Here is a 25661-nt window from a genome sequence, read left to right on the forward strand (position 1 = left end):
CAGCAAGGAGCAGCACTGGACACAAATTCCTACCTACCATTACTGCCGCATCAATCAAGCGAGTCCCCGCAAGACAGAACCGTCCCAGATTCATATGGCGGGTAAAAAAACTCATACGTACCTAGTTAAAACTTCGTAGCAAAAGCACAAACTATACACGCCTTTGGTTCAATACTTTACAAGTTACGGTATTACTATTATCATACTACCCTGGCCGTGTATGTCAAAGGCATCTAGCATATGTATGTCGCTTCCTGTACCCACCCACATGGTATCTCGCATCCAAAACGCCTAATCAAACTATATTACAATAGCGAACATCCGGTCTCGTTCCCTCTCTGCCACCCGCCAATCTAGCACATATCATGTGAACTTGCTTTCCACCGACTTCTTCGGCGACGAGCGTTCCATGTTCGACCCACTCTTCGATAGCAAGTTCAGTCGACTGTTCGAAAGTTTTTCAGTGAGACCTGTCCTAGAGGTCATAGTCGTCTCGCTCTCTTGCCATACTTCGCTCCTCGCCTTCCGCTGCTGAATGTGCTGCAGTGTCTTCTTGACCGCTGCGTATAGGTGCTGGTTATCACTCATGTCGAGATCAACCCAGAACGAGTAGATGGAAAGTCGATTGCGGTTGACATCTTTGAATTGCTTCAAAATATATTGCCGCGCGGAGCTATCAGGGTCTGAGGCATTGGGTATGTAGTCTGGAAACACAGTCTCGAGCGGCGAGTAGCGCAGTTTATCGCGGAAACGCGTGAAATTGTTGAGCAGAAGGATGACTGCGGAGTTCGCAAATTTCGGCGATGTAGCCCAGGACTCGAAGCTGGCAAAGTCGTCGAGGAGCTGCGATTTTGTTGTTTGGCCGTAGAAGGGGCGGTCGTAGAGCGACACATCAACGGTGTAAACGAGTGATGTAACGCTATCGAATTGGTGAAACCAGCGCTTGCGGAACTGGTCTGGGATGAAGCCATTGATGTTGAAAAGGTGGACATCGAGTTCGTCCCAGTTGAAGCGTAGTTCTTTGATGCCTCCAATCGACTGGTTCAAGCGAACGATGTCCGCTTCAGTGGGCACATAATCTTCGGCGGCGATTCTTTGGACCTCCTGGGCGAAATAGGGTGAGTATTGTGGGAAGTCAATCTCGAAGTTTTTGAGATACATAGATGAGAACTCGGCGCTAGTCCACAGGCTTCGTACAGCTACTGCGGCATCAATGGTGATGCAATGCATGTCAACCAGATCCACCTCGTCCAGCAAGACGGCGAACTGTTGACTGAGGGTCGTAGGTAAATTGATACCGGTGTCTTTTAGTAGGTCGATAATCGAATGGATAAGCAGTCGTAAAGTCGAGCGTACAGCATCTCGGAACTTCATGCGGTCTTCTGGTGAGTAGTATCCCTCGGCATACAAGACTTTGATCTGGCGCATGACAAGGTCCTTTCCACTATTGTCCTGCCCCATCAACATGAGTTTGGTCTCTCGTCGAAGCACCATGCTGTCTTCCTGGAGCGCGCGATCAATTGCCTCTGACCGGATGGCAGCAGCGGCATTATCATAGTCGTTCTCGGTTGGTTCATCGTAAAGATCTTTTCGCTTGAACTTTCTGTAGTAAGACATTCGTATTCCTTGTATCCCTCTGGAAACGCTGGTAAGCACTGTCATGCACCCACCGTTCCACTTTGATGATCGCGCTAATACTTTCAGAGACAGGTCATCCTCTTTCCTGATCTGGCGAGATTTGTGAAGCAAGATCTTACGCTGCGCAGCGGTGTGACTGAAAAGGTCAGAATTGTTCAGTTGAAGCTGGAAGATGGACCAAGTTGCTTACCATCTACATGCAGCCAACAGTAAACGAACGGCATCCGACTGTCGCTCAGCAACATCTCGGAGCCGCTCCATTGACCGACCTCCAACAGCATACTTGAGCTTAATTGCGCAATCCACTGCATCAGGATCTGGCTGTCGAAGACTCGCAATTATATGGTCTACATGTCGCACAAGTAATGCGCAAGAAGCCATCAAGACGTCCAAGTCGGAAAGGAGCTGAGGGTGCAGATCATTGATCCCATAGTTGAGCCAATCGTGCACATTGTTCAGATTCGACCTCAGAGTCGTCAACTGTGCTATTAGGTTGATGGCTGTTTCATTGCAGCCCGTCCAACGGTCGTGCAGCTGCCGGAGCGCATTGATACCTTGTCGCAGCCTTTCTATGTTCGTTCCAACTGTACTGATGAGTTCATACACTCTCTTCTCGCTCGGTGGCACGACCGCCATTGCGCAACTCGATGTTGCAATGTATGTGAGTTGTGTCAACCTGTGACGACTTGCATGAATGTCAGGGTGAGGTGGAGAAGGGCCGGTAATAACTGTCGCAAGTTGCTGATCTCAGCGGTCGGTAGACGTGATTTAGATTGGCGCTTGCATGGTGATAATCACGGGATAGGCTCCGGAGTTGTCAACGCCAGAAAATCTGTGGACCAATAACTCGAGCAGTTAAGCACCGGAAGAGGTGGTTGGCCGAGGACAAGTAAATCCTTTGGCGCAGGTCGTCGTGTAACCTTGCAAAATGGGTAGGTCCTTGTACCCCTGTCTGAGGAACACATTCAGTTAAGAAGAAGTTAAACGGTAGCAACCGAAAGATTGACTCGAGTGGTGAGTTCGTGAACTGACGAGGGACACGCTCATGGTCGCGTCGCGCAGTCAGTGCATTCAAGCTGGCATGCTGGGTACCGTCGGGACAGCAGAAAGAAAATATACGGCTGCTTTGGGACCTGCATCTGCTTGTATCGCCGGGTTGCCATTAATTGTTTTTGTCGTACAGATTGCGATTGTCCTCCAAAGACTGCTCCTGCAGGGAAAAGGAGATGTGGCTGGTGCGCGACGCTAGCAAATCAGTCGCCACACAGACCTCCTCTGTCGTCATCGTGGAAGAGTCACACTCCAGTCAGCACCGAAAATGTCACACCTCTGCAGCATTGGAGTGCCTAATGACTCCATCTTCCAGTATTGAATTTTTACTAATTGACCAACTATTCCAGCCAGTACGCATGTGTCAACACAAGCAAAATCAACAATCATGGCAACTCTCAGTACGCTGCCAAACGAGATAATCTCGATCATCACCAGCCACTTCGATCGACCTCGAGACCTGCTGAACCTGACTTTGACGAGTCGCCGACTATCAGAGTTCGTGAACCTGGATGGCTGGAAAGCTTTGCTCAAGGGACGTTTTCACGTCAACGGGTTAGACACAGATGCCCAAAACTCTGTCCACGGTTTGACAACTCTCTACCGGAATTGGGGCCGTAAAGGGTTTGTGGCAAGATACCTAGAACCCAGTATCGAAACTACGAGTCTGAACACATGGGAGCCAGCACCATGGAGAGGACTTCGAGGACAGACCATGGGCTACCAACCCAGCATCGACAGCTATGAGGAGACGTTCGGCTCGTGGTCTGAGAGGAGAGAGGTATTGGTCTGGTCTGCTGGTACGCAACTTGTTATGAGAGTAAAAGACTCGGAGCCTAGGAGTGGGTGTCGTACTAATGAACAGCCCTGTAAAACACAAACATCAGATGCTTTCGGCCACACAAATTCTTGGTTTACATACAAGACTCCTGATAGCAGCGAAGGCAGAGATGATATCACGAGCCTGCGACTTCTTCGACCGCATCAAAAGGAGCAAGGCTTTGAGGCCATGGTTTTTGGAACAGCCTCTGGTCAACTCACGCGACTCGACGTTGACTCAGAGCAAGCTCAAACAATTGAACAAAGTTTTGACACACTCGGACGATCAGTTAATGCTCTCGCTGTATCTTCCTCTCCCACACCTTTGTTAGCTACTACCCTTGGAGACACCTCATTAGCTCTCTTTCCACTGGACTGCGATGTATCAGAGAGGCCCATCGAAGCAGCTTCAGATGTAAACCCAATCATCCAAGGAGCTCGAAGTGGCAGTATCTGGTCTTGCATGTTTCTGTCGAATGACAAGGTCGCTATTGGTATTGGCCCAACCAGCGAGCCAATACAAGTGTACCAAATCACACCAGGCGGCCTGTTGTCCGACCCTTACCGATCTTTCGCACTGGGTACAACTCGAAGCTCACAGACGTCCGTATACCCAACTCTTCCAATCTCAGATCGCACACAGGGTGGATCAGAAGCTGGCAATGTCTTTTTATCAGGCGGTTACGATGGGATCGTTAGACTACATGACTTGCGATCGCCACGCGATGTCGAGAGCCTGTACTGGGATCCTACAAATGACTCGTCGGTCTACTCACTAGCGATACAAGGCCTCGAGCGTGTTGTTGTTGGTGTGTCAATGCATAGCATGCTCAAGGTCTTCGATCTACGCCTCTCCGGTTCGCGCGCCTACTCCACTGTCTCACTACCATCAGAAGTAAAATTCAAGCCTCGTAGTCAGGACTATGCAGCCAATGCCATTGTCAACGCCACAAGAGACACCGCGTCTGCCATCTGCGGTGGCTGGAACCTATATCTCAACCCCCGGAATCCACCAAAGCGCGACGCGTACCGGGAAGACTACTGGCGCGGTCGTGAAGACTCACCCGTGTACAGCCTTTCTATTCCCTCGGCCACGAGTCCAAATCTGTACGCCGGCCTTGAGGGCTCGATACAGAACCTTACATTCCACGGCATTGCCGACCCGTATCCTGACACTTTGCTTTCACAATCTACGACGCGCTTCACAGATAGTGCTGCGGTAGATGTACAATCATCTTATAACCCTCGAGGAGATGTTCTCAACCTAGGCATGTACGAGCAAGGTAGTGAGGAGGGACTGGGTATGCAGCTTCTTGTACAAGATGACGTTACCTCAGAGGCGGCAGATAAGGGGCTGAAGCGAGATGATGCGAAATACAGGGGTCTCGATGAACGTTGGAAAGACCTTAGAGATGAGAAGGACCGATGGACCAGAGGTGTACCTCAGGGCCCCAGACAAGGGAACAGGGGCGGCAGAGGTGGCAGAGGCAGGGGCAGAGGGAGAGGGAGAGGTCGTGGGTCTTGAGTAGCTGGTCTATATCAGTGCCTCAAAGCACTGCTTTCATCTTTTTTTCGTCGTCATCTTTTGTGTGATGCTGTGGCTGTCCATGCGACGATTCTGCCATCGAATCAGTGAGCTGTTGAGAGAGACGGGGAGGGTAGATGGACTAGGACTGAGGAACAAATTCGAGCTTCAGGTATCCCAGGATTCCATCGCTCTAACTACAACACGCCCACAATAGAATCAACCTTTGCCTTTAAACTATTCTCAACCCAAGTACTACATAATCGAGAGCTGATGCGGGGTTAACTCGCGCAGATGTCACTAGCACTGACATAGAGACCCAAGTAGTGATCTGGGATTGCGGCTACTGCATTAGCCATATAATCGGTCCGACTGCACGAATTGGCGTTCAGTAAGTACTCCATGCCAGGCCCGAGCTATAGCATGGATCTGAACATTTCCCGTGAGACGGTGGAGATGATACGCATATATGACTGGCACCCCAACCTCTCACTCGGTGAACGAAGGACGCAAGCAAAGCACAACAAACACAAGAGAGGGGTCTTTGATGACGAACAATCTAATTTTTTGAACTTGGTATACGGCCACCATACATGGATGACTATTAGATAATATACGATAGGTGAACACCCGCTTTCCACAGCGGGCGGAGATGCTCAGCGCTTGAGCGGTGGGAAATCTGTGTAGCTAAGCCACTAATGAGGGGAAAATAAACTGCATGATGCGTCGCAAGGCGTTCAACATGCCATGGTATAGCGGCGCAAGTACCCGCAAAAAATGCAAGGGGGGAAAGACAGAAAAACAAGGGTGGGTTTAGATCTTCTCGGTTCCAACATCCGGTACCGAGGGAGCACGCGATGCGGTTGTGGCAGTGGTTTTGTTACCGATCTTCTCGTTGTCGACGGAGCTGCCTGCACGGCTGGACGCCTCCACCGTCTGCCCTTGCGCAGCGCCCTTGTGTTCGCCGACCTCCTTTTTGTCGGCCTTCTCCTTCTTGGTCTTGGGCATGCGAATGAGCCAGTAGAGAGCAAGGGCAGCGAAGACGTTGAAGATGCAGTAGGCCCAAAGGATACCGAAGTTCCTCCAGACATCGTCGTAGCTAGAGGAAAGCTGGGTAAGGAAGGCATCCGTAGACTTGATGGCGCAGTACTCGCAATCGCTATTGTCTTGTTCGTTGTTCAGGTAACCGCCGAAGATGTTGATATAGTCCTGCATGTAAGACAGGCAATTGTCACCCTGTGGAGGATCGAAATGGACAAACTCGTTTGCAGCGCAGTGGACTGTACTTCTCGCTAGACCCGTTGCAAGTAGGCCAGACACCAAGTACGTGAATGGCGAGAGGCGGTACATGAAGATCCAGAAGCGAGGAAAGGAGGCAGGTGTGGCAAGGACACCACAGAAGACCAAGCAGAGCGAGAACATCAAGTTGGCAATGTTACCACCAGTCTCAGCCGACTCGATACCAGCGATGACCATGTGCGTAAATGTCGAGGTGAACAACAGGAACATCCATGTAAACAGGAAGAGCTGGAAACCACGGTAGTGGACCTGATCAGTGAGTTCGGCATTGCGGTACAGACCAATTGGGTACGCCCAGCAGAAATAGATGAGGACAGCCATAAGGGAGTTCCATGGAAGTTCGACCAGGATGTTGGACAACATGAAGGCCTTCCAGGAATAGGTCTTGCTGGGACGCTCACGGACTTCGTACAAAGCACGCTGGGTAACGAAGTGGGGCATGATCTGCTGGACGAGTTGACCAAAGATGGTCATCAACATGAAAATACTGAACATCTGGTTCTGGAGACCTTGCTGTGTGTTGGGCATCTTGTACATGGAGAAACCAATGAAGAGGGCCGAGGAAACACAGAGAAGGGTTTTGGAGTAGATGTAGGCAGGGCTGCGCCAGTACTGCTGGAAGACACGCGTGGTGGTCTGGCGGAACTGCTCACCGAAAGGAGCGGCGAACTCGCGGTAGGCGGCCTTGTCCTCTCGCTTCTGGGCAGAGATGGTGCGTTCGAGACGGTTTTGCTGCGAGCGTTCAACCTTGAGCTCTTCAAGGTGACGTTGAACTTCAGCGTACTCGGGAGAATCGCGCCATGCCTGATGCCAGTCGACGTCAGTGTGAGATCCAGGAGCAGCGCCGATAACCTCGAGCATCCATTCGGCAGGGTTGGCCTCGGGAGGACACTGCACACCACTGTGACGGACGAAGTAGTCGACAAGGATTTTGGAGTTCTTGCCGACATCGCCATAGTACACAGTACGACCACCCTTGGCCAAGAAGAGGAGACGGTCAAAACGTTGGAACAACATGGCAGAAGGCTGGTGAATAGTGCAGAGAATGGCCTGCCCATTCTTCTTCAGCTTGTCCAAGAGATCAAGAATGGCCCATGAGGTTTGCGAGTCGAGACCGGAAGTAGGCTCATCCAGGAAGAGAAGCAGAGCAGGTTTGGCCGCCAGCTCAACACCAATGGTAAGACGCTTGCGCTGTTCGACGTTGAGACCTTCACCAGGAACACCGACGACAGCATCGGCGTACTCTTCCATATCAAGAAGCTTGATGACTTCGCTGACATAGTCGATCTTTTCTTGACGAGCGACGTGGGCGGGCTGACGGAGGAGGGCAGAGAAGGTAAGGGCTTCACGGACGGTCGAGGTGGCCAAGTGCAAGTCCTGTTGCTGAGCGTAACCGGTCTTGCGCTGGAAGGAGTCATCACGAGGACTGCCGTCAACCAACATCTCACCGCTAATGACACCCATGGTAGTGCGTGTAGCCAAGACATCAAGCAAAGTGGTCTTACCTGCACCTGACACACCCATCAGGGCGGTCAAAGTGCCAGGCTTGACCCAACCGTCAACGTGGTCCAGAATGCGGCGGGGCTCGCCCTTGATCTTGATGTCGTAGCAGACGTCCTTCCACTGGAAGATGGCAGTCTGGCGCTCAATGATTGCGATGTTGTCGTTGCTGTCAGCGTAACCAGCAGGGCGACCGGTGGGATTGTTCTCAAGATCGTCAGTGGACTTGGCCTTGGGAGTTTGGTAGCCACGACGGAAGACCAGGACTTCACCCTTGGACTTGGAAGAGGTAATGTACTCAGTAGCAGTCAGGTAGACCATCATAAGACCGAACATGAAGACCCAGAGAATACCAAAGTTGCGCCACTTGTGCGAGCGCTGGTACTCGTAGGCAGAGTTGATGTAAATACCACCATCGACATAGGGTTGGCCGGGTACGGAACCAACAGCGCGGCAAGCGCGCTGTGTACCAGTCTGGGCATCATAGGCACCACCTGACGGGACGAACTGGTTGCACTCGAACTGTCTGCCGAAAAACTCGTTGACCATGAGGGCTTCGAAGCCGTAGCTAACAGGGTTGATGTAGCGGATCCACTTAGACCAGCCCAGCATGTAGTTGGGAGGGATAGCGAAGCCGGTGTAGATGACGAGACCCAAAATGAGGATGGCAGCGGGTGCCAGCGCCTGGACAAGAGACTTGGACAAAGAAGCAATCGATCGGAAGAACATGGACATGACCAGCGTAAGGGTGAAGGAGATTAAGACGAAGAAGAAGAAGTTGCCAGGCTCGCGGCGCAAGTTGGTCATGAAGTAGAGAACCAAGTTGAACGTGATGGTATTGGCGATCTTGTACGGCATGTCTGTCAACATACTGGCAAAGGCTTCGGCGGACGGGTGGTAGAGGGCGTATCGAGAATGCTTCTCGACGATTGGGCGTTGAGCATAGAGAGTAAGGATTTCGAGGGCAGAACCGAAGGCATTCATGAGAATGGCGAAGAAGAGCAGGGCGGATCGCTGGTAGAAAGAACCGGTGGTAGGCTGGAGGTTAAAAAAGACGGATGAGATGATCAGGGCCATGATGGAGTTGGCAATGAGTTGAGAGAGTGTGATGCTGGGATCGGCCTTTAGTCGGACGAAACCACGCCACAGGCAGAGCTTGATCTGCTGGGTGTAGGAAAGGGTATAGGGAGACTTTGCGCGCTGTCCCTTGGCCTGCTGGAGCTTGCGGGACTCGGCGAACTTCTGAGCCATCTCACCGCCAACAGGGTACTTCTGTTCGTAAGCGTCAATCTGAGCCATGAGCGCAACCCTCTCCTGCGACTCCAACCAGCGCTGGTGAAACTCATCAGGTGTACGAGGAACGCGGCCCTCAAAGCCCTTGGCGACAATACGCTCCAACGGAGATGTCATGGAGGTGAGAAAATCAGCATCGGTCTGACGATCAGGGCAAACGAAGCCCATGTTGACAAAAAACTGCTTCGCATAGGTAGTTTTCCCGTAGAAGATCTGGCGGCCTTCGTACAGAACCAAGACCTTGTCGAAAAAGTCATACGCAGCCTGCGGAGCCTGGTAGATGGCGACGCATGCTGTGGTGCCGTTGATCTCAGTCTCCATGCGAAGAGTCCTACAGAACTCGATGGCGTTGGCGGAGTCAAGACCACGAGTGGAGTTATCCCATGCCTGCAGAGGCGCTCGGCTGAGAGAAGCTTCGGCGATGGTGACACGCTTGCGCTCTCCACCGGACACACCACGGAGGAAGTCGTTGCCCACACGGGTGTTGAGTGTATGCGAGATACCATACATGGCCATGATGACATCGCGCTGGTGCTTTGCATACTCGTCTGCTGTGACGCCACCAGGGATGTGGCGTGGGCGACGAGCGAGGGCAGCGAAGTAGAGCGTTTCGCCGACAGTCATGGCGGGGAAATGGACATCGACTTCGGCAGTGTAAATGGCCTCACCACGGTAGTTTTTCCGCATGAGCTCTGGGCTGACACCTTGTTTCACTTAGCCCACGCTGCACCTGACCTGACGGGATAGGACTTCAGACATACCTTGGTAGTTCAGCTTTGATTTCTCGTCGACGAAGAAGCCGTGCGTCTCTCCGGTGATTGTCTTCAAAAAGGTCGAGCAACCAGATCCAGGAGGCCCAAGAACAACCAGCATCTCGCCAGCCTCAACGACACCGTCACAGCCCTGCAGAATGTTGATCTTGCGACCCTTGTCGCCCTTCAGCTTCTTGAGCAGTGCAGGTCCCCCGAGCCAAACGTTACCAACACTCTTCTGGTAATCTGTGTCGGCACCGAAACCGTGGACATTGAGATTCCTGAAACAGATACCTGCTTGCCTGGGTGGTGCTGCGTTATCGTCTGAAAGCTGAAGGTTCATCATGGCCTTGGTCCAGGCACGAGCATTGAAGTTGCCGCCAGAGGGATCCAATGACGAGCCAGGGGTTGCATTGAACGGATTCTGGTTATGCGAAGCAGATTGCACGCTGTTAGAAGTCAGACGTCTTGCGAGCTGTAAAACTTCGTGTTCTCTTCGGACGGTCTCCTGGTCCTCGGCATCTTGGTTGTACGGCACCTCCTTCTCGACTGATGTAGTAGTGTGGTAATTGCTCCTAGGGGGCGAGTTCTGGGCAGCGATTGTAGTTGAATTAGATGATGTGTCATGACGGTTGTCCTCCTCGTGGAAGTGTGATTGTGATGGCCGACGACCCTGCATCTCAGGAGTAGGGGCGCCGCCAACTGCGGCCTCGCGGTCGTAGTTGGAGGTGAAGTTGCCTACGAGAGACATTGTGATTGGGCGAACGCCACCAGGATCCTCTGGTTGGCCAGCTGTATAATAGGAAAGCGAGTACTGTGTTTGTTCGGGTTACCACTGTCCAGTACAGGAGAAAAAGAAAGGTTGGGGTATTGAATGGTGCTGGGGCCAGGGACCTGGAGTTGACGAGCAGACACCACGAGCGGGAGAAGCTGGCTGATAAAAGGTAGCACACGCGCAAATAATATGATACGCCCAGCGGCGTAGGGATTTAGATCCATGGGCAGCGGCTTGGCTCGTCGCGACCGGAAGCGGATACGCTCACGCCCGCTCTTGCGTAGCGTATTGTGGATACCAGTATACGCTGCATACGGATGCGAGTGCGAACCGCCAATGAGACGGCGCTCTTCGCGAGTGTGAGATTCGTCCGCTTCTCCAGAACGTGACGCTGTCTTTCCAGGACAGTGGATTCTGGGAGTATCTGAGCGCGCATCGGAGTGTGCATCTGAGCACTGCATCGCTGATCTTGCGACAGCCGCACAGGAGCGTAGACGGTCAAGAACCAGGACGGCAGCTTCTCACGCTTACAGTGACACGGCCGTCCATCTGGCGCACGCTCCACTCACCAAAGAGGAAGTCAATTGGGCCAGCATTGTGCCCCGAGATCGCCCAAGACTCACTACGATGCTGCGTGTCGCAACGTCGCGCCATCCAGAGCCACCACAGCGCCTAGCACAGTCGACTCTGCTGACAGTGTCTGACACGTTGGAGTTTCCCCGCCAGCAGGCTTTGTCTTCGCCCCCAAACAGCTCTTCCCTTCCCTACCAGTAACATGATATCGATGCAGGCATGCCTCTCGCCACGGCCAGCATCCTACAAGGTTAGCAGGCATCTAGACTCCCAACGCGGCCCACCCCCTTCTTACTCACGGACGAATACTGCAATTAGCCTGCTCAGGGTGAGTCGTGAGAGCGGGCCCGCCTTACGCAGGCACGGCGTGCACGTGTTGGCAAACGCGCTTTGACCGAAGTGGCGCGACTGCTCTTCCCTTCTTTCCTTGCTGGCTGCACCGCGCATCGCGTGGCACGAGGTTTCGTGCATGACGGGTCCATTGCGCATCCGTTTGCCGCACCCTAGCCAGTCTTGTCTGCTTCTCAGCCCTACAGCACACTATTGCGACTTCAGCGCATGCAAAGTATCTGAGAGTCCCTGAACATCTCCACCTTCTTTCTCGTCGCACAATGCTGTGGTGCTCCCAGCCGCGTACCTCTTACCGATGCCGGTGGGCGATCTGTGAGGCTGCGGGATAGGCTTGGCACATACAGAAGATTGATAGCAGGGCAGGACACGCTTGAGCTGACCAACACTAAGAGCTCAACCTTGCCTTAGCAGCTCCACCTAACCAACGCTAGGGATCATCTTCTAAACCTATCTAAAAGATGATATAAACATGTTAGGATTATGTTTATAACTAATTCTTAGGGTTAGAGTTAGTTTAAGGTTAGGGTTAGCTTAAGGTTAGTGTGATTTTAAGGTTAGAGTTATCTAGAATCTATTATATTTTATTATTTTAGAGTGCAGCAGCTGCAAAGATTTTAATTTCAATGTTCTTGCGTGTTGCTTAGACTAAGTCGGTAAGTCGGTGGTTAGGTCAGCTTTAGCGTTGGTCAGCTCAAGTGTATCCTCGATTGATAGGCAGGTTAGGCGCGTCTGGAGCCGGTGAGTGTGCATGTTGCAGAAGGTGGTCCACAGAAACCTCATCTTCCCGAATGCGGGAGACAGTCAAAGTGACCTTGTCAGACCATTATTGATTAACCAGCAGCCAAAAGATGCCAAAGCAGTTTGCGTACAGTGAACGGTAATCCACAATCGATTCAAGTGCTCCACCACCATCTCCAAGAAATCGTGATAGACTGGCAGCTGCTGCACCCACTTCTTGCCACACGGGAGGCAGCATCGTCAATCAGCCAGATCAGACAAATGCCGTCTTACCTCTCCAAGACTTCACATGCTAGAGCTGAGTAAGCTGACTACCAACTTCGCCAACAACTGGCCGCTAGACAATATTGCCCAGAAAGCGATCCTTCAAAAGTGACGCGCGTCGGCTTTGCCGTCGGCTTTGTTGCATGGGCTTCTTCATTCTCCGGACGGGCTGATGTGACTCGACGACAAACAAGTCCTGAATGAGAACAAGAGGGACTGAACGCAGCGCAGCAGCAGCCTGCAAGCTCGCGGCTCCCTCCGAGTTCCTGCCGTGCAGATCTGAGCCTTGAGCTGTTTTAGATTGAGACTGTACATGGTGTTCATATGGGAAGGAGAGTACTAGTACAAGTCAGGTCTCCATAACCACATCCCGCCATCTCGAGAGTCCCGTACCGAAAAACGTATATTCCACGCGCGTTTAAAACCACAATCTATATCCAAGCATAGCAACACAACACAAGACACAAAACAGCACAGTGTAAATCACCGAGCAGTCAACGCCCGTACTCTGTAGCTGGATGGAATTCGTTCACCACCCACCTCGTACATCTCACCCTTGCGTGAGAAATCGACAATACTACCCACACTCCTTCCAACACCATGAACACCGCCTCCTTGAATCAACTTCAAGAGTAAGACAGAGAAGTGCTGATAGCAGTTCAGCAAGAGAGAACAGGAGAAGGGGAGTTCTAGGGACGGCTGGTGGCGAAAAAGTGTGTGTGTATTTTCATTTCTAGATACTAGCCTCCGCCATGCGAATACCGATACCGAGGTCGAGGGAACGGTAGATGGAGACGTAGATGATATCATGGTAAAGACAAGAAGAAGTGAAGAAGAGAAGAAGAAAGAAGAGGAGAAGAGAAGAAGAAAGAAGAGGAGAGGATAGAAGATCAGAACACAGAAGTGGACAGAGACACTGATTCATCTAGACCCCGCCCATTCATCTAAACCCTGATATCAGGACTTCAATACATCATTGTATAAGGCGATCTCGCCAATTGCATTGTGCTGTACAAGAAATTGTACGAGGTAGGTAGGAAGGTAGTTGCACATCTCTGTTCCCCCTAGCAAGCGTTGCGCGACGATCTCCCACCAGCCCTATCTGGACCACGCTGGGCCTTGCGCTGAAGGACGGGAACTCGGAACCTTGCGCTCCGTGGCTGCTGCGGCCGAGTGTCAACGGAGCGGAGGACGACGATGGATGTTTTTTGTCTGACGCAGGGACGGGTGCTAGTGCTGCTGGCCTCTTCTGCCGTCTCTGGCATACTCTGATTAAAATGCTGAATATATACACTCGCCGCCACGGTCTCAATAGGAGTCGCCGAAAAACTGGCTGGCGAGGACAATGTCCTTATCGTTGTTTGCAAAGTCCCAGCCCACAATGGTGGGGTCTTGGCTGCAGCAGATGATTCGGCGAGCGTCAAACTGCAGTTTGAATACACGTGAGTTGGTGCCTTGGTTGGCTAGCGGTACGCCAAGCGGGTGGGGGTGGTGGTGGTGATGGGGACCGTGATGGTGATGGTGAGCTGCTCCGTTGGCGGGTGCTTGTTGCTGCGCAGGACCTGCTGCAGCCTGACCCGCAGGCCCAGCAGGACCAGCAGCAGCAGCGGTAGCATTCGCTGTGGGAGGCGGCCGCGAGTTTCCCCCGTTCCCTGCATTGCCAGCGGCGTTTCCGGCTGCGTTGCCAGCGGTGTTGCCATGCATTGCCTGGGAGGCTGCGTGAAGTGCTTGTGCCTGCTGAGCGAGGTTCTGAGCTGCTTGTGCCTGGGCTTGCGCCTGCTGCGCTAAAGCCTGGAAATTGTTCGGCTGGGCGGCTGCTTGGCCTCCCTGTTGCTGGGCGGCGTTCTGAGCCCCTTGAGGACCCTGGGCCGCGTTTTGGGCGACTGGCCGTCTGGGTCGGCCGCCTGCCGCTCGAACAGCGTCGTTCTGGTACAGGATCTTGGACTTTTCCCAAGCACCGTCGACTCCTTTCTTCCAGATGATGACCGTCTCGTCGTAGGAGCCAGAGACGATTCGGGCCCACTTGCTGCCTCCACCACCCGGTGGCAGCTTCGCACCATAGGCAAAGATGGACTTCGGATCGCGGGAACCAGCGTTGCGGGCCTGCCGTTGCGCCCTTGAGAGCCTCTGGTCAATCTGGCCTCTGTTCTGTGCTTCGAAGAAATTGCGGTCCACAGCTCGTGCCTCGGCCTCCAGTTCTTCCTCGTTACCGGGCAGATCTCCGAACTGAGCTTGCACAGTGCGCACCAGGTTACTGTGGCCTTGCAGACAAGCCACTTCAGCGCCTGTGGCTCGATCAAAGATACGTACGGTTTCGTCTGAGCTGCCACTGACGATCCTCCGGCCGTCGAATTGTACGCAAGCAATACCTTTGCTGTGACCTTGGAAAGTTCGGATGCATGCGCCAGTTCGCACGTCCCAGATTTTGACACTCCTATCCCCGGAAGCGGAGACAATCTGCCCATCGAGAATCTGTATGGCATTGACGGCAGCACCATGCCCTTCCAGTGTCATGACGAGGTTGTAAGGCCTGAGGGGTGTGAAATGCAGGTGTTGGTTCTCCACATGCTGCTGCATGTTGATAATGTACTCAGGAAAGCGTGCCGCGGATTTGGTGGTTGAAGAAGGATATGTATCGTCAGTGGGCAGCATTTCCCTGCGATTCCAGACCTTGATGGACTTGTCTTTCGAGCAAGTGACCAGATACCGATCATCGAACCGCAGGTTCAGAACGGATTCCGAGTGTGCCTTTTCGATCTCCTTGATCATGCGTCCGGTGGAGAACTGCCACAGGATCACTCTGCAGTCGCTTCCGCCTGACACGACCAGATCATGTTCAGGCCGTTCGTCAAACTGTAAACACAACACGGACGCGGAATGACCCAGAAGCGGTGGATGCATCAGACGTTGCGTGTCAAGATTCCAAATCCTGATGCTCCTATCCCTACTCCCACTGACGAGGTACTTGCCGGAGTATTGTATCGTATACACGCACTCCGTGTGAGCTTCTGTGGGATGGTTGGGGTGAGGCAACTGAAAGTTAGAGTAGCGACCAGCGTCCCAATTGTCTTCTAGCCTCTTCTTTTGCTTGTACAAGTACTGCCAGTTGATCTTGGCATCTGGGCCTGGTAGCAGAAGGGTTGGATGGATGCGGGGTGTGGTGGGCTCTACGGGCGAGACATGTCCGTTTTGTGCAGGTGAGTTTCGGCGCGGTTGCGTGGTTTGTGAGGGTGTCGAAACAACATCTTCCATCTGGTCTTCCGATCTGCCCGCGGGCCCGTCGTCAGCTTCCACCATGCCATGCTGCTCGCCCCAAGCAGTCTGGCTCCGTGTTGTGTTGTTCAAGGACAGGGGCTCCAGGCCTTGACGAATGCCAGTCTCTGCGGCTGGGCCGTCCCCAAACAGCTGGCGCTCGCCGCGTACGCGCCTTTTGGACGAGGGCTTGTCCAGATCCATGTCCTCTGCAGCTCTGGGGCGTGTCTTGCGCTCCTTCTCCCTGAAGCTAGCACGGCGTTGTCTCTCCGTCTCTTCGTATTCACGCACCTGAGGGAAGTTGGAGTTCCAGCCCTCGAGGCGGAACAGCAGCTTCCACAGCGGACTGTCCATGACGCGTATCCTCCACGCGCGCGACAGGGTAGATGCGCGCAGCAGCGTGTCCGGTTCGAGGTAGGAAAGGATCTGGAACGTGATCTCTGGCGGAAGGTGTATGACGGGGTCGAGGTGGAGGAGGGGGTTCAGCTTTTCGACTATGCCGGCGATGGACGAGGTTCGCAGTGAGCGCAGAATGGCGTAGGCAATCTCTGAGGGCGGTATTAGCAGAGTAGAGGCCATGCGCGCTCTAGCTCGACTCACCGCTGCGCTGCTGTTCGTCGAGCCCCATGATCCAGTCGGGCAGGCTGAAGTCCTGTGCGTCTGGCTCCATGCCGCTGTCGCCGGCGCCCATGACCATGTCGGTCTCATTCTGGCTGCGTGTGTCTTCCGAGTAGCCCTCGTCGAACCGGCTGGCGTTCATGATCGAGGCGGGGCGGAAGGGGTGCATGTACGGCGAATTCGCGAAATTCGTGGGCGGCGAGCCTCGGAGCGGATCAGCCATGACGGTGCTCGCGTACGGGGCCAAGGTGGCGCTGGAAAGAAGGAAGGACAGAAGGAAGGACAGAAGGAAGGACAGAAGGAAGGCGCGGTCTCGTTAGGGTAGAGCGTGCAACGGCCGTGGTTGTGAGGATGAGGACATGTGACAATGAAGCGGTGATGGCCTGGTGTGCTGCCTGATGCGCGCCTGGACCGTCTCCGCAGGAGCCAGCCAGGCCTGCAGCAGGTTCAGATATTCGCAGGGGGCTGCGGGTGCGCGTCGGTGTTGCACTGATCGAGAAATGCGCCAGCAGCAGTCGCGACAGCTTGCTGGCTTCCAAAGCGTGTCTTCTGGGCGCAGGGTGGAGGTGGAGGTGGAGGTGGTGGTGGTGGTGGTGGTTGTTAGTCCTGCGGATGAGCCCGCGCCGCCACATTCACTGGCTTCACTGGCTTGCGCCTGGCCGCGCTAGTGACGGCTGGGGCTACCTTGACCAGCCATGGCACCCTCTCCGCGCCGAGACATCAGCTCGAAGCCGTCTTTCTTTGTTTGAGGCTTGGCCCCATTCACGATGCACGAATTCTAGGAATGCCATGCTCGCACAGTCGCCGGCTTTGTAGCTGGACAGTACGAACAAGGCTAACGACGGGTACATGCATCGCCCCGCGGTCATGTTATCTCGACCTTGAACCACGAGTGCCTGTACAGCTAGCATGGTCGCATCTCTGCGGTCTGTTATCTTGACCATGAACCACGAGTGCTTGGTCAGGTCTTTCATCACCTTGTACTTGGTCACGAACAAAACTCGACAACTCCCAGACGAGTGCATCTATTCTTGCTTTTTACATTACCCGCAAGCGCCGTCGGTCACACGCCAGCGAGCGTTGGTCACCTGCTCTTACGGGCGCTCACCGATGACCCATGCACGCACTGGCTGTGAGCGTCACGTGAAGTCGGCGCGTACACTGTACAGCAACGTCGACTCGTCTAACGGCCGAGGTGGTATCGTCGAGCAGCCAGACTAGACGCACCTCAACATCCAAGCAACCCCACCTGAAAGCTCAATGACAGCCATGGCCGGAGGGCAGTCCATCCAAGAATGAATCGCTGGGAGATTCTGGGCCGCAAGTCACGCTGTGTGCAGTGTGCACAAGCCAAGGGCTGCGTACCCACGTTGGTGCCATGTACAAAGTAGGGTGAAGTAGTACCTATGCGGGCAAGTTGCGGAGTGAGCCAAAGCTCCGATGCGTGGGATGCAGATCCCTCCCAGAACCAGGCCGTTGGCCGGCAGCAGAAACCGCTGGAGCAGGCCGGCAGCGAGGCGGCGAAGGGTGCTGCCCAACGTTGCCGGGGAGGGGGAGGGTCGCAGTGTCATGAGACGAGAATGGGGCAGGCTGGCAGGGCGGGTCGGTCATGAGGCTGACATGAGCGCTGGAGCGCTGCGTCGCTGCATTGGCAACAGAGATGGGGATGTTCGGTACAGAGGGCAGCTGCGAAGGGGGATACGGTGCTCACGAGTCACTGCAACACGCAATGCACTTGATGAAGCAACTCGAGTCAGCCGTCACTCGACGCAGCGTTTGGGTCAAAGGGTCTGATGGTGGTTGCACGCCACGCGCCGTCGCCCAGGGCGCTGGTCGGTGACGGCTGGGCTGGCGGCTGCAAACAACGGCGCAGTGTGCAGTGTGGTACCATGGAGGTGGTTGGCGTGTTGTAGGTGGCTGCAGGTGTAGGCGTCTGCTTCCATGTGTGTGCACGGTGTGGAGAGCGTGTGCGATGGTGCAGCAAGGTGCTGGGATTGCGCTTGCGTCACGTGCAGGGCGATGTTTCATAGCACCCCTATCTCATCGTGCATGCCACTGTCACTGCCACTGACACTGTCACTGCCACTGCCCGGCCACGAAGGACTGCCAGGCCGTTCGTTCAAGCATCCCACCATCCCACCATCCCACTCCCAAGCTCGCTGACGTGCCCTCGCCCGCTTTCCTCTTCTCGACGGCGCCGTGTCTGCTGCGCGGTTGGTGTAGTTCTCAGCCGCACTTGCACTGATCTGTTCGCCCGTACTGTGTGTACCGTGCGCTGTATACTGTGCACGGTGTACTATTTTGCACGGTGTACTGTTCTGCACGGTGTACTGTTCTGCACGGTGTACTGTTCTGTGCTGTGCTGTGCTGTTCACGAGCCCTACCTGCTAGCCTGGATCGAATCGCCCAGCGACGGCACTACCGCACCAGAATCCACACCCGCTCCTGCCCCCGCGGACCCTGTCTGCCAGCGCTCGCGCCGCTCCTCAGCATTCCCCCTACCGACTCCTCCACGTCCTGGGCTCCTGGCACGCACGGCGGTCGCAGAGAGATGAAGAATTAGAGCGCGCGGCCAGCACACGCCCTCGCCCTCGCCCTCGCCCTCGCCCTCGCCTACGCACCGCACGCACCCACACCAGCAGCAACACCTGCACCTGCACCTGCTCTCGCACCCGCACCTGCGCATGACCGCCGAGCGTGCATAGCATGGAAGCCGGCATCGCACTCCACTCAGGCCTGCAGCGCGGCCACACCTCTCAGCCTCCGCCCACAGCCTCGTCGTCACTCTCACACGCGCGCATGACTTCGACCGGCGGGCCCCCAGCCCTCATGTCCCACCAGAGCTTCCAGAGCCAGTACAGCAGCTACTCGCACAACAGCGCCCGCGACACCCAGGGCACCAACGCCACCTCCACCTCGACCCTCTTCACCCACCCCCGCCCGCCATCCCCGCCGCCGCCACCCCCGTCAACGGCGGGCCTGTCGAGGCCAGCGACAACGTCCTCAACAAGCGCGCCGACAAGGACACGTCGCTCTTTCAGCGCTGCCTGACCCTGCAGCTGCGCCTGCGCGCCATCCAAGGCTTCGAGCGCTGGCTGCACGAGGAGGAGGACAAGGGCGAGGACGATGGCGAGCCCGTCGACCCCGTCACCCTGCTGTGGCGCACCTTCCGCAGGGGCTACCCGCTCATGGAGCTGTACAACGCCCTGTGCCCCCGCACCCTGCTCGTCATACCCAACGCAAAGGCCGACGAGAAGAGCCAGAAGAAGCACGAGAAGATGGCCACGTACAAGTTCATCCAGGCCTGCGTCAACGAGCTGGGCATCTCTCAGGAGGGCTGCTTCATCCTGAGCGACCTGTACGGCGACGACACCACGGGCTTCGTCAAGGTAAACACGGACCACACCCTTTTCCGTCTTTTCTGTGCTGAATCTCCACCAGGTCACCAACGTAGTCAACCGCGTCCTCGACTCCCTCGTCCGGATGGGCAAGATCGACCCTGCCGCCGTCGACATCTCCGACAGCGCCTCCGTCACCTCCTCCATCAAGCGCTCCCAGCGAGAATACATCATCGACGAGCTGGTCAAGACCGAGCGCACATACGTCCAGCATCTCGAGCTGCTGCAGGAGTTCAAGAAGCTCGTAGAAGAAAAGGGCATCATCAGCGGCGACCAGGTCCACGATATCTTCCTCAATTTAAACGCGCTCCTCGACTTCCAGCGCCGCTTCCTCATCCGAGTGGAACAGACGAATGCGCTGCCCGCCTCCGAGCAGAACTGGGGAAACCTGTTTGTGCTGTACAAGGATGCCTTCAAAGTCTACGAGCCGTATATTGCAAACCAGAAGAAATGCGAGCAGATTGCCATGCGCGAGTTCGACAAACTAAAAGAGACCGGCGGAACCCCCGAGATGCGCCAGATGGTCGAATCTCCCACACTACTCACCTCATTCCTGCTGAAGCCCTTCCAACGATTGACAAAATACCCACTGCTTCTCTCCGTATGTTTTCGCGGCGAAACTTACCATGGATTACACTAACACTTCACAGCAACTGCACAAGAACGGCGACCTTGACGAGCAAAGAAAAGAGGATCTCACAAAAGGTATCGAAGCAGCCTCCTCCGTTCTCGCTGGCACAAACGATGCCATTGCACGCGAAGAACGTGTCGAGGCTGTCGAGGAGCTCAAGACCCTCGTGGAGGACTGGAAAGGTCACCGCATTGAGGGCTTCGGTGATCTGCTCCTCTATGGTCAATTCACCGTACTCAAAGGCGACAGCATGAGCTCGAAGAACGAAGAGCGCGATGTGAGTGTTCCAGCGAGGCCTCCGGAACTGTGACTAACATGCACTTAGTACAAAATCTACCTTTTCGAGATGATACTGCTCTGCTGCAAGGAGATCAACGTCAACAAGCCTAAAAACAAAATGTCCACCAGATCCCTAGTCACCAAGGACGGAAAGCCAAAGCTACAGCTCAAAGGCCGTATCTTCATGCAGAACGTCACCGAGACCATTTCGTTACAAAAGCCAGGCTCTTACACTTGCCAGATCTTCTGGAAAGGCGACCCAGGGATCGAGAACTTCATTATCCGTTTCACGTCCGAAGAGACGATGAAGAAATGGGCTGCTCAGGTGGACGCACAGAGGCGGGTATGGAAGGACCAAGCACGTTCCAGCGCCAGCACAGTCAACGCCAAACCCTCGGATACCAACTTCACCTACATGGCCGGCTTGAACGTCGAGAACCCCTACGCGCAGCAGGAGGAAGAGGACGACGACGACGACGAACCTCCCGCTTCTGGGTACCCACGGGATAGTTTTGGGATCATGCAAAATAGCTCCAACGGCTCTCCACGGTCACGATCGACAACTGGCGAAAGTGGGCCGCCGATGGACGGGACGGATCCCAGGGTACCTCCTCCGCGTTTTCCCATGGGTTATTCGGGTTCCGCTCAGGCGCCACTGACGTTGCGCACACAGCAGCTGCAGAACTCAGGGGCGATCGAGTCTCATTTCTCTCCAGTTGTCGAAACACCGATGTCGTCCTACTCCAATGCGCGAACGAGTTCATCGTCTGCAGGTACCTTCCCGTTTCCCCGACAGACACCGCCAAACGTATATTCCAACGAGGAGAACAACCGTTACACCGCCCCTGCGCCATCTCGCGGTCACGGTCGTGAGCCATCTGGTCAATATGCCGCCGCACGCGCCCAAAGGCCGTCGTTGCCAGCCAATGCCAGTATGTCATCTCAAGGTCCACGTCTTCGGGCAGCCAGTAGCCCCGATATTCATAATGGTAACGTGCCGCGTAAAGGACCAAGCGGGCCCGTGCCAGACGTACCACCCTTCCCAACACACTATGCTTACAATGCTGCCATCGTAAATCGCAGCCAGAGCAACTCACCAAGTGGCCTGCCCCCGAGAGCAGGCACCCAATCACCCGCGATCCAACGAGATCGCCTCATTCAGCAACGCACAGCTGCAGAGCTCTCCACCATGGCCGATTACCCCGGTGGGCCAGCTCGTCGCGATCCGAACCTTGCGCCCATGTCGCGCACTATGACGCCTGCATCGTCGTTTGAGCGAACAATGACACCGGCTTCGGTGGATTCTCGAAATATGTCACCACCGCTGATATCAGAGCACTCCAACATTCCAAGTCAGCTCAAGGTGAAAGTACACTGTCCATCAGCAGGTAGCTCCATGGTATTGGTCGTGAGCACCAACATCAGCTACCAGTCTCTCAAGGACCGCATCGACGCCAAACTCCAGCGATCGACAGCAGTATCGTTGGCTTCCGGCCAGGTCAAGCTGAAGTACCTCGACAGCGAAGGTACTTATGTCAGCATACAATGCGACGACGACGTTCTGGAAGCCTTTGAGAATTGGCAAGAGCAGCAAAGAGATCTCAACCCGGGCGGAGGGCAGCTGGGCGAGATTGAGCTTTTCTGCCAACGATGATATGTATCCACGACACGGCATGGGCACGGCGTATTTGGCGTTATCTTTCTTCTTTCTCCACAGCAGGTCTTCATCTGCACTCCTTCGGCGAACGGAGTCAGCACATTAACTCTTCTTCAACATTATATCTGCGATCCGGCATTACAAATGGATGCACTGTTCCCGTCAAGGGCTGGCACGGTACGGCAAGGCAAGGCAGGTCGCGCTGGGCTATATCGCATCGATATCCCTATCCTCTTTGGTTTCTAGAGTGGCATCCCTTGTTTTCTTTTCGAGTGTGGGCACAGCTTTGGGCTGAGCTAGGCTGGAGGTGGGGCTTGCAAGAGCAAAAGAGAGGTGGGTGGTGTGGGTTCTTGACGTGCCCCTCGCAGCGACGGGTGATGAATGACTTGATGACGGAATGAGAAAAGAAAGCACGCATTTATCCATCTATACTAATGTGCTGCGCGCGTTGCTTTTCTCCCTTACTGTGTACACGCTGGAGTTCGATAGACGGAAGGAAGCCGGCTGGTAGAAACATATCAGTATGAATGAAGATGATGCTTTACTTTTTGACAGGTTCGATCGACTTCTGGCTTGTCAATTTGTCGATAGTAACGACCTAATACTTCGAATACACGCAGCCCTAACAAAAAGATCTTATAAACTCCAGCTCTTAAGCATGTAGACTACTCGTCGGTCTATACTATGCACACCAAGCCGCCGTACCGAGCTTGCCTCGAGTTTCGCAGGATAAGGGGTCTCCAGTAGATTGTGTTGTCCAGATTTATTCAGGAAACCAGATACGGGGGATACAGTGGGCTCACAGGGACGTTTACGTTCCAGGCTAGACGTTGATAGATTGGACCATAGGGCTCTACCAGGATTCACAGCGGACCTACAGAGCAGACGGAAAGCACTCATCACGCACCAAAACCAAAAGTTCAGGCAGACGTCGAACACGACGGTCGTTCCTTTCCATAGTTCCTTCATCGATCTACACCCATCTACTGCTGTCACTATGTCTACTCGGCTACATCTTCCGTCCTTCTTACTCTTAAGCGTAGACATATTCAATCTTGATACGGGGAACGCACATAGCCTCGTATGGCTGTGGAGCAGTGAAGGAGGCAACGTAAACTGGAGATGTAGGGTAAGCGGGAAGAGCGGCGACAATGGAGGAAGCAGCAACACTGGTGGAAGCAGCAACACTGGTGGAAGCAGCAACACTGGAGGAAGCAGCAACACTGGAGGAAGCAGCAACACTGGAGGAAGCAGCAACACTGGAGGAAGCAGCAACACTGGAGGAAGCAGCAACACTGGAGGAGGCAGCAACACTGGTGGAGGCAGCAACACTGGTGGAAGCAGCAACACTGGAGGAAGCAGCAACACTGGAGGAGGCAGCAACACTGGTGGAAGCAGCAACACTGGAGGAAGCAGCAACACTGGAGGAGGCAGCAACACTGGAGGAAGCAGCAGCGCTTGAAGATGCAACAGCGGCAATGCCAACAGACGAGGCGACGACAGTAGAAGAAGCGCTGGGCGTAGGTGTGGGAGCGGCACATAGAGGGGCGGCGTCATTGAGCTTTCCAACGGCCCAGGTCGAGGCGTCGTCGGAGTACAGCTCAAAGTAGCTCAAGTGCTTCTGGACGTCATCGCCGTTGGCGCAGATCGGGTCTCCCTTAGCGCAGTAAGAGCGCAGAACGGGTGCGTAGCGGTTCAGGCGCGCAAGAGAGTCGGCGTGGCGACCGTCCTTCTGTAGATCAGAGCCGTCAAGAACGTTGTATGGCTCGTTAGCCACATGCATGACATCGCCCCAGAGGAGAGCAGCAGCAACTAAGTTACCACATTAGCACAGTCCAAGTTTCGAGCGTGAGATGTTAAAATACTTACTAGCATTACCAGGAGCCGAGGTAGGGTCCAGACCGGTGGTGATTTGGGAGCATCCACCAGGTCCAGCAAGGACATCTCCGGCAATCCAGGCACCCTGAGAATAGCCATTGAGGATGAGGTGCGTGCAAGGGCACTTCTTGTTGAAAGCAGTGATCTGGGATAGACCGTTGCGGACTCCCTCGCCAATCTGTTTGCAATAGTCGCCGCCATACGGGAACACAATCTCAATGTAGTCGCACGTCTTGCCCTCAGCCCTTAGTTTGCTGCACGTAGCCTCGACGAAGGGGAATGTACGGAAGTCATGGTACGGCGCTTCGTTACCGCGGGCCATGAAGATAACGGCATCGGCGCAGGGAGCGTCGAGCTTGGGGGCTGGGTCTTGAGCGACGGCGACGGCGGCGACAGCGCTGAGCGCGAGAACGTTGCGGATGATGGAAGACATTAATAAGGATTAAAGAGTGTGGTATTAATCGGACGTCAAAAAGAGAGTGTACTGGTTAGATTGCGAGGTTGGAAGACCTGTGAGAAGAGAGAAAGACCTCTCGGCTTCGGGGAAACAGTTTAATAGGAGCGTTCATTACGGATAGTCGGCTCGATTCCACAGAAACGGGCAGGGTAGTGTGCCTGACTAGGTAGATACGAGTTGGATCCCTTTTTGGGTGAGCTATCTATCTTGGGTCGTGCGCTAGCAGGAGCGCGGACAAACGTCGAATTATTGAGATTGAGGCTGACAATAAGGCTTTGGAGGATGGCCCAGGGGCCGGATGTCCCCTTGATGGATACCGTCAAACTCTGCCATCTTTGCGAAATGTGTCCACGGGACATCTGAGACGTTGCTGTTGAGGTTTGCATCGAAGCTGATTTTGAGCTCATGGGAGCAAGCAGGAACCGAGAAAAATGCTAGCGTGCGTGTCAATGCTTGATCGGTCCTCCATATACGAGGATATTCGCCGTAGAGATTACACCCCGTGTCTGACCTCTTAGCTTGTCTTAGATGAGACTTCGTGCACGTCCCCTCGACCGACCTGAAATGTCTTACCGTGTCCGTGCGCGCAATGCGCGGATTCGCGCAATGCGCCGAGACCACCTTAACGCTCAAAAATAGATTAGGCTGTAGATCCGCCCACCACAGCTACTAGTATAGGAATCAGTAGTGTAGTGGTAATTAATTGCTTATAAAAAAGATGTACTATCTAAATTTTGCTAGTAACTTAACGTTGCAGCTAATGTTGTAGTTTTAGGTAGAGAAGATAGGGGCAATACTAGAGGACCACTAATACTAACACTACTTTTATAACTACGCTTTTAGCGTTTTTTTAGAGGCTCTAGAGTTAGTGCTGTCTTTATGTAACATTGTTAGGCGCTAGGCCTAGAGGTACC

At 54.3% G+C, this 25661-nt stretch overlaps 6 protein-coding genes across 7 annotated transcripts, besides 15 other annotated features; 2 read left to right on the top strand and 4 right to left on the bottom strand.

Annotated features, from left to right (window-relative positions):
- Nucleotides 1–363: 363 nt before the first annotated feature.
- Nucleotides 364–2274, bottom strand: EKO05_0005888 (uncharacterized protein; the record flags this gene model as incomplete). The annotated part of the gene is made up of 2 exons (XM_038939748.1): nt 364–1774; nt 1829–2274. The coding sequence occupies 2 exons, from the start codon at nt 2272–2274 to the stop codon at nt 364–366; spliced, it is 1857 nt and encodes a 618-aa protein (XP_038798905.1).
- Nucleotides 2275–3076: 802 nt separating this feature from the next.
- Nucleotides 3077–5032, top strand: EKO05_0005889 (uncharacterized protein; the record flags this gene model as incomplete). The annotated part of the gene is made up of 1 exon (XM_038945865.1): nt 3077–5032. One exon carries the CDS (start codon nt 3077–3079, stop codon nt 5030–5032), a length of 1956 nt encoding a protein of 651 aa, XP_038798906.1.
- Nucleotides 4988–5019: a tandem repeat.
- An 813-nt stretch (nt 5033–5845) lies between the features above and the next one.
- EKO05_0005890 (Multidrug resistance protein) lies at nt 5846–10627 on the bottom strand (the record flags this gene model as incomplete). The annotated part of the gene is made up of 2 exons (XM_038939861.2): nt 5846–9828; nt 9886–10627. The coding sequence occupies 2 exons, from the start codon at nt 10625–10627 to the stop codon at nt 5846–5848; spliced, it is 4725 nt and encodes a 1574-aa protein (XP_038798907.2).
- Nucleotides 10628–11939: 1312 nt separating this feature from the next.
- Nucleotides 11940–12278: a mobile genetic element.
- A 746-nt stretch (nt 12279–13024) lies between these two features.
- Nucleotides 13025–13053: a tandem repeat.
- Nucleotides 13054–13885: 832 nt separating this feature from the next.
- EKO05_0005891 (uncharacterized protein) lies at nt 13886–16670 on the bottom strand (the record flags this gene model as incomplete). Its single annotated transcript, XM_038939650.1, has 2 exons — nt 13886–16377; nt 16430–16670. 2 exons carry the CDS (start codon nt 16668–16670, stop codon nt 13886–13888), a joined length of 2733 nt encoding a protein of 910 aa, XP_038798908.1.
- Nucleotides 14061–14102: a tandem repeat.
- A 336-nt stretch (nt 16671–17006) lies between the features above and the next one.
- Nucleotides 17007–17045: a tandem repeat.
- A 1452-nt stretch (nt 17046–18497) lies between these two features.
- Nucleotides 18498–18537: a tandem repeat.
- A 172-nt stretch (nt 18538–18709) lies between these two features.
- Nucleotides 18710–18818: a tandem repeat.
- A 209-nt stretch (nt 18819–19027) lies between these two features.
- Nucleotides 19028–19061: a tandem repeat.
- Nucleotides 19062–19064: 3 nt separating this feature from the next.
- Nucleotides 19065–19137: a tandem repeat.
- A 209-nt stretch (nt 19138–19346) lies between these two features.
- Nucleotides 19347–19413: a tandem repeat.
- A 133-nt stretch (nt 19414–19546) lies between these two features.
- Nucleotides 19547–19581: a tandem repeat.
- A 54-nt stretch (nt 19582–19635) lies between these two features.
- EKO05_0005892 (Guanine nucleotide exchange factor for Cdc42p) lies at nt 19636–22409 on the top strand (the record flags this gene model as incomplete). 2 transcript variants are annotated; one of them, XM_059636688.1, is made up of 5 exons in its annotated part: nt 19636–19836; nt 19889–20446; nt 20496–20753; nt 20802–21687; nt 21763–22409. In XM_059636688.1, 5 exons carry the CDS (start codon nt 19636–19638, stop codon nt 22407–22409), a joined length of 2550 nt encoding a protein of 849 aa, XP_059492671.1. The 2 variants fall into 2 exon arrangements, with proteins under 2 accessions (XP_059492671.1, XP_038798909.2); XM_038939656.2 differs by having other exon boundaries at nt 20802–22409.
- Nucleotides 21210–21235: a tandem repeat.
- A 166-nt stretch (nt 22410–22575) lies between the features above and the next one.
- Nucleotides 22576–22607: a tandem repeat.
- An 838-nt stretch (nt 22608–23445) lies between these two features.
- Nucleotides 23446–24723, bottom strand: EKO05_0005893 (Acetylxylan esterase; the record flags this gene model as incomplete). The annotated part of the gene is made up of 2 exons (XM_038939644.1): nt 23446–24224; nt 24282–24723. 2 exons carry the CDS (start codon nt 24721–24723, stop codon nt 23446–23448), a joined length of 1221 nt encoding a protein of 406 aa, XP_038798910.1.
- A 594-nt stretch (nt 24724–25317) lies between these two features.
- Nucleotides 25318–25601: a mobile genetic element.
- Nucleotides 25602–25613: 12 nt separating this feature from the next.
- Nucleotides 25614–25661: part of a mobile genetic element that runs on past the window's edge.

The sequence above is a fragment of the Ascochyta rabiei genome, chromosome 9, assembly GCF_004011695.2.
Source record: "Ascochyta rabiei chromosome 9, complete sequence".
NCBI lineage: Eukaryota > Fungi > Ascomycota > Dothideomycetes > Pleosporales > Didymellaceae > Ascochyta > Ascochyta rabiei.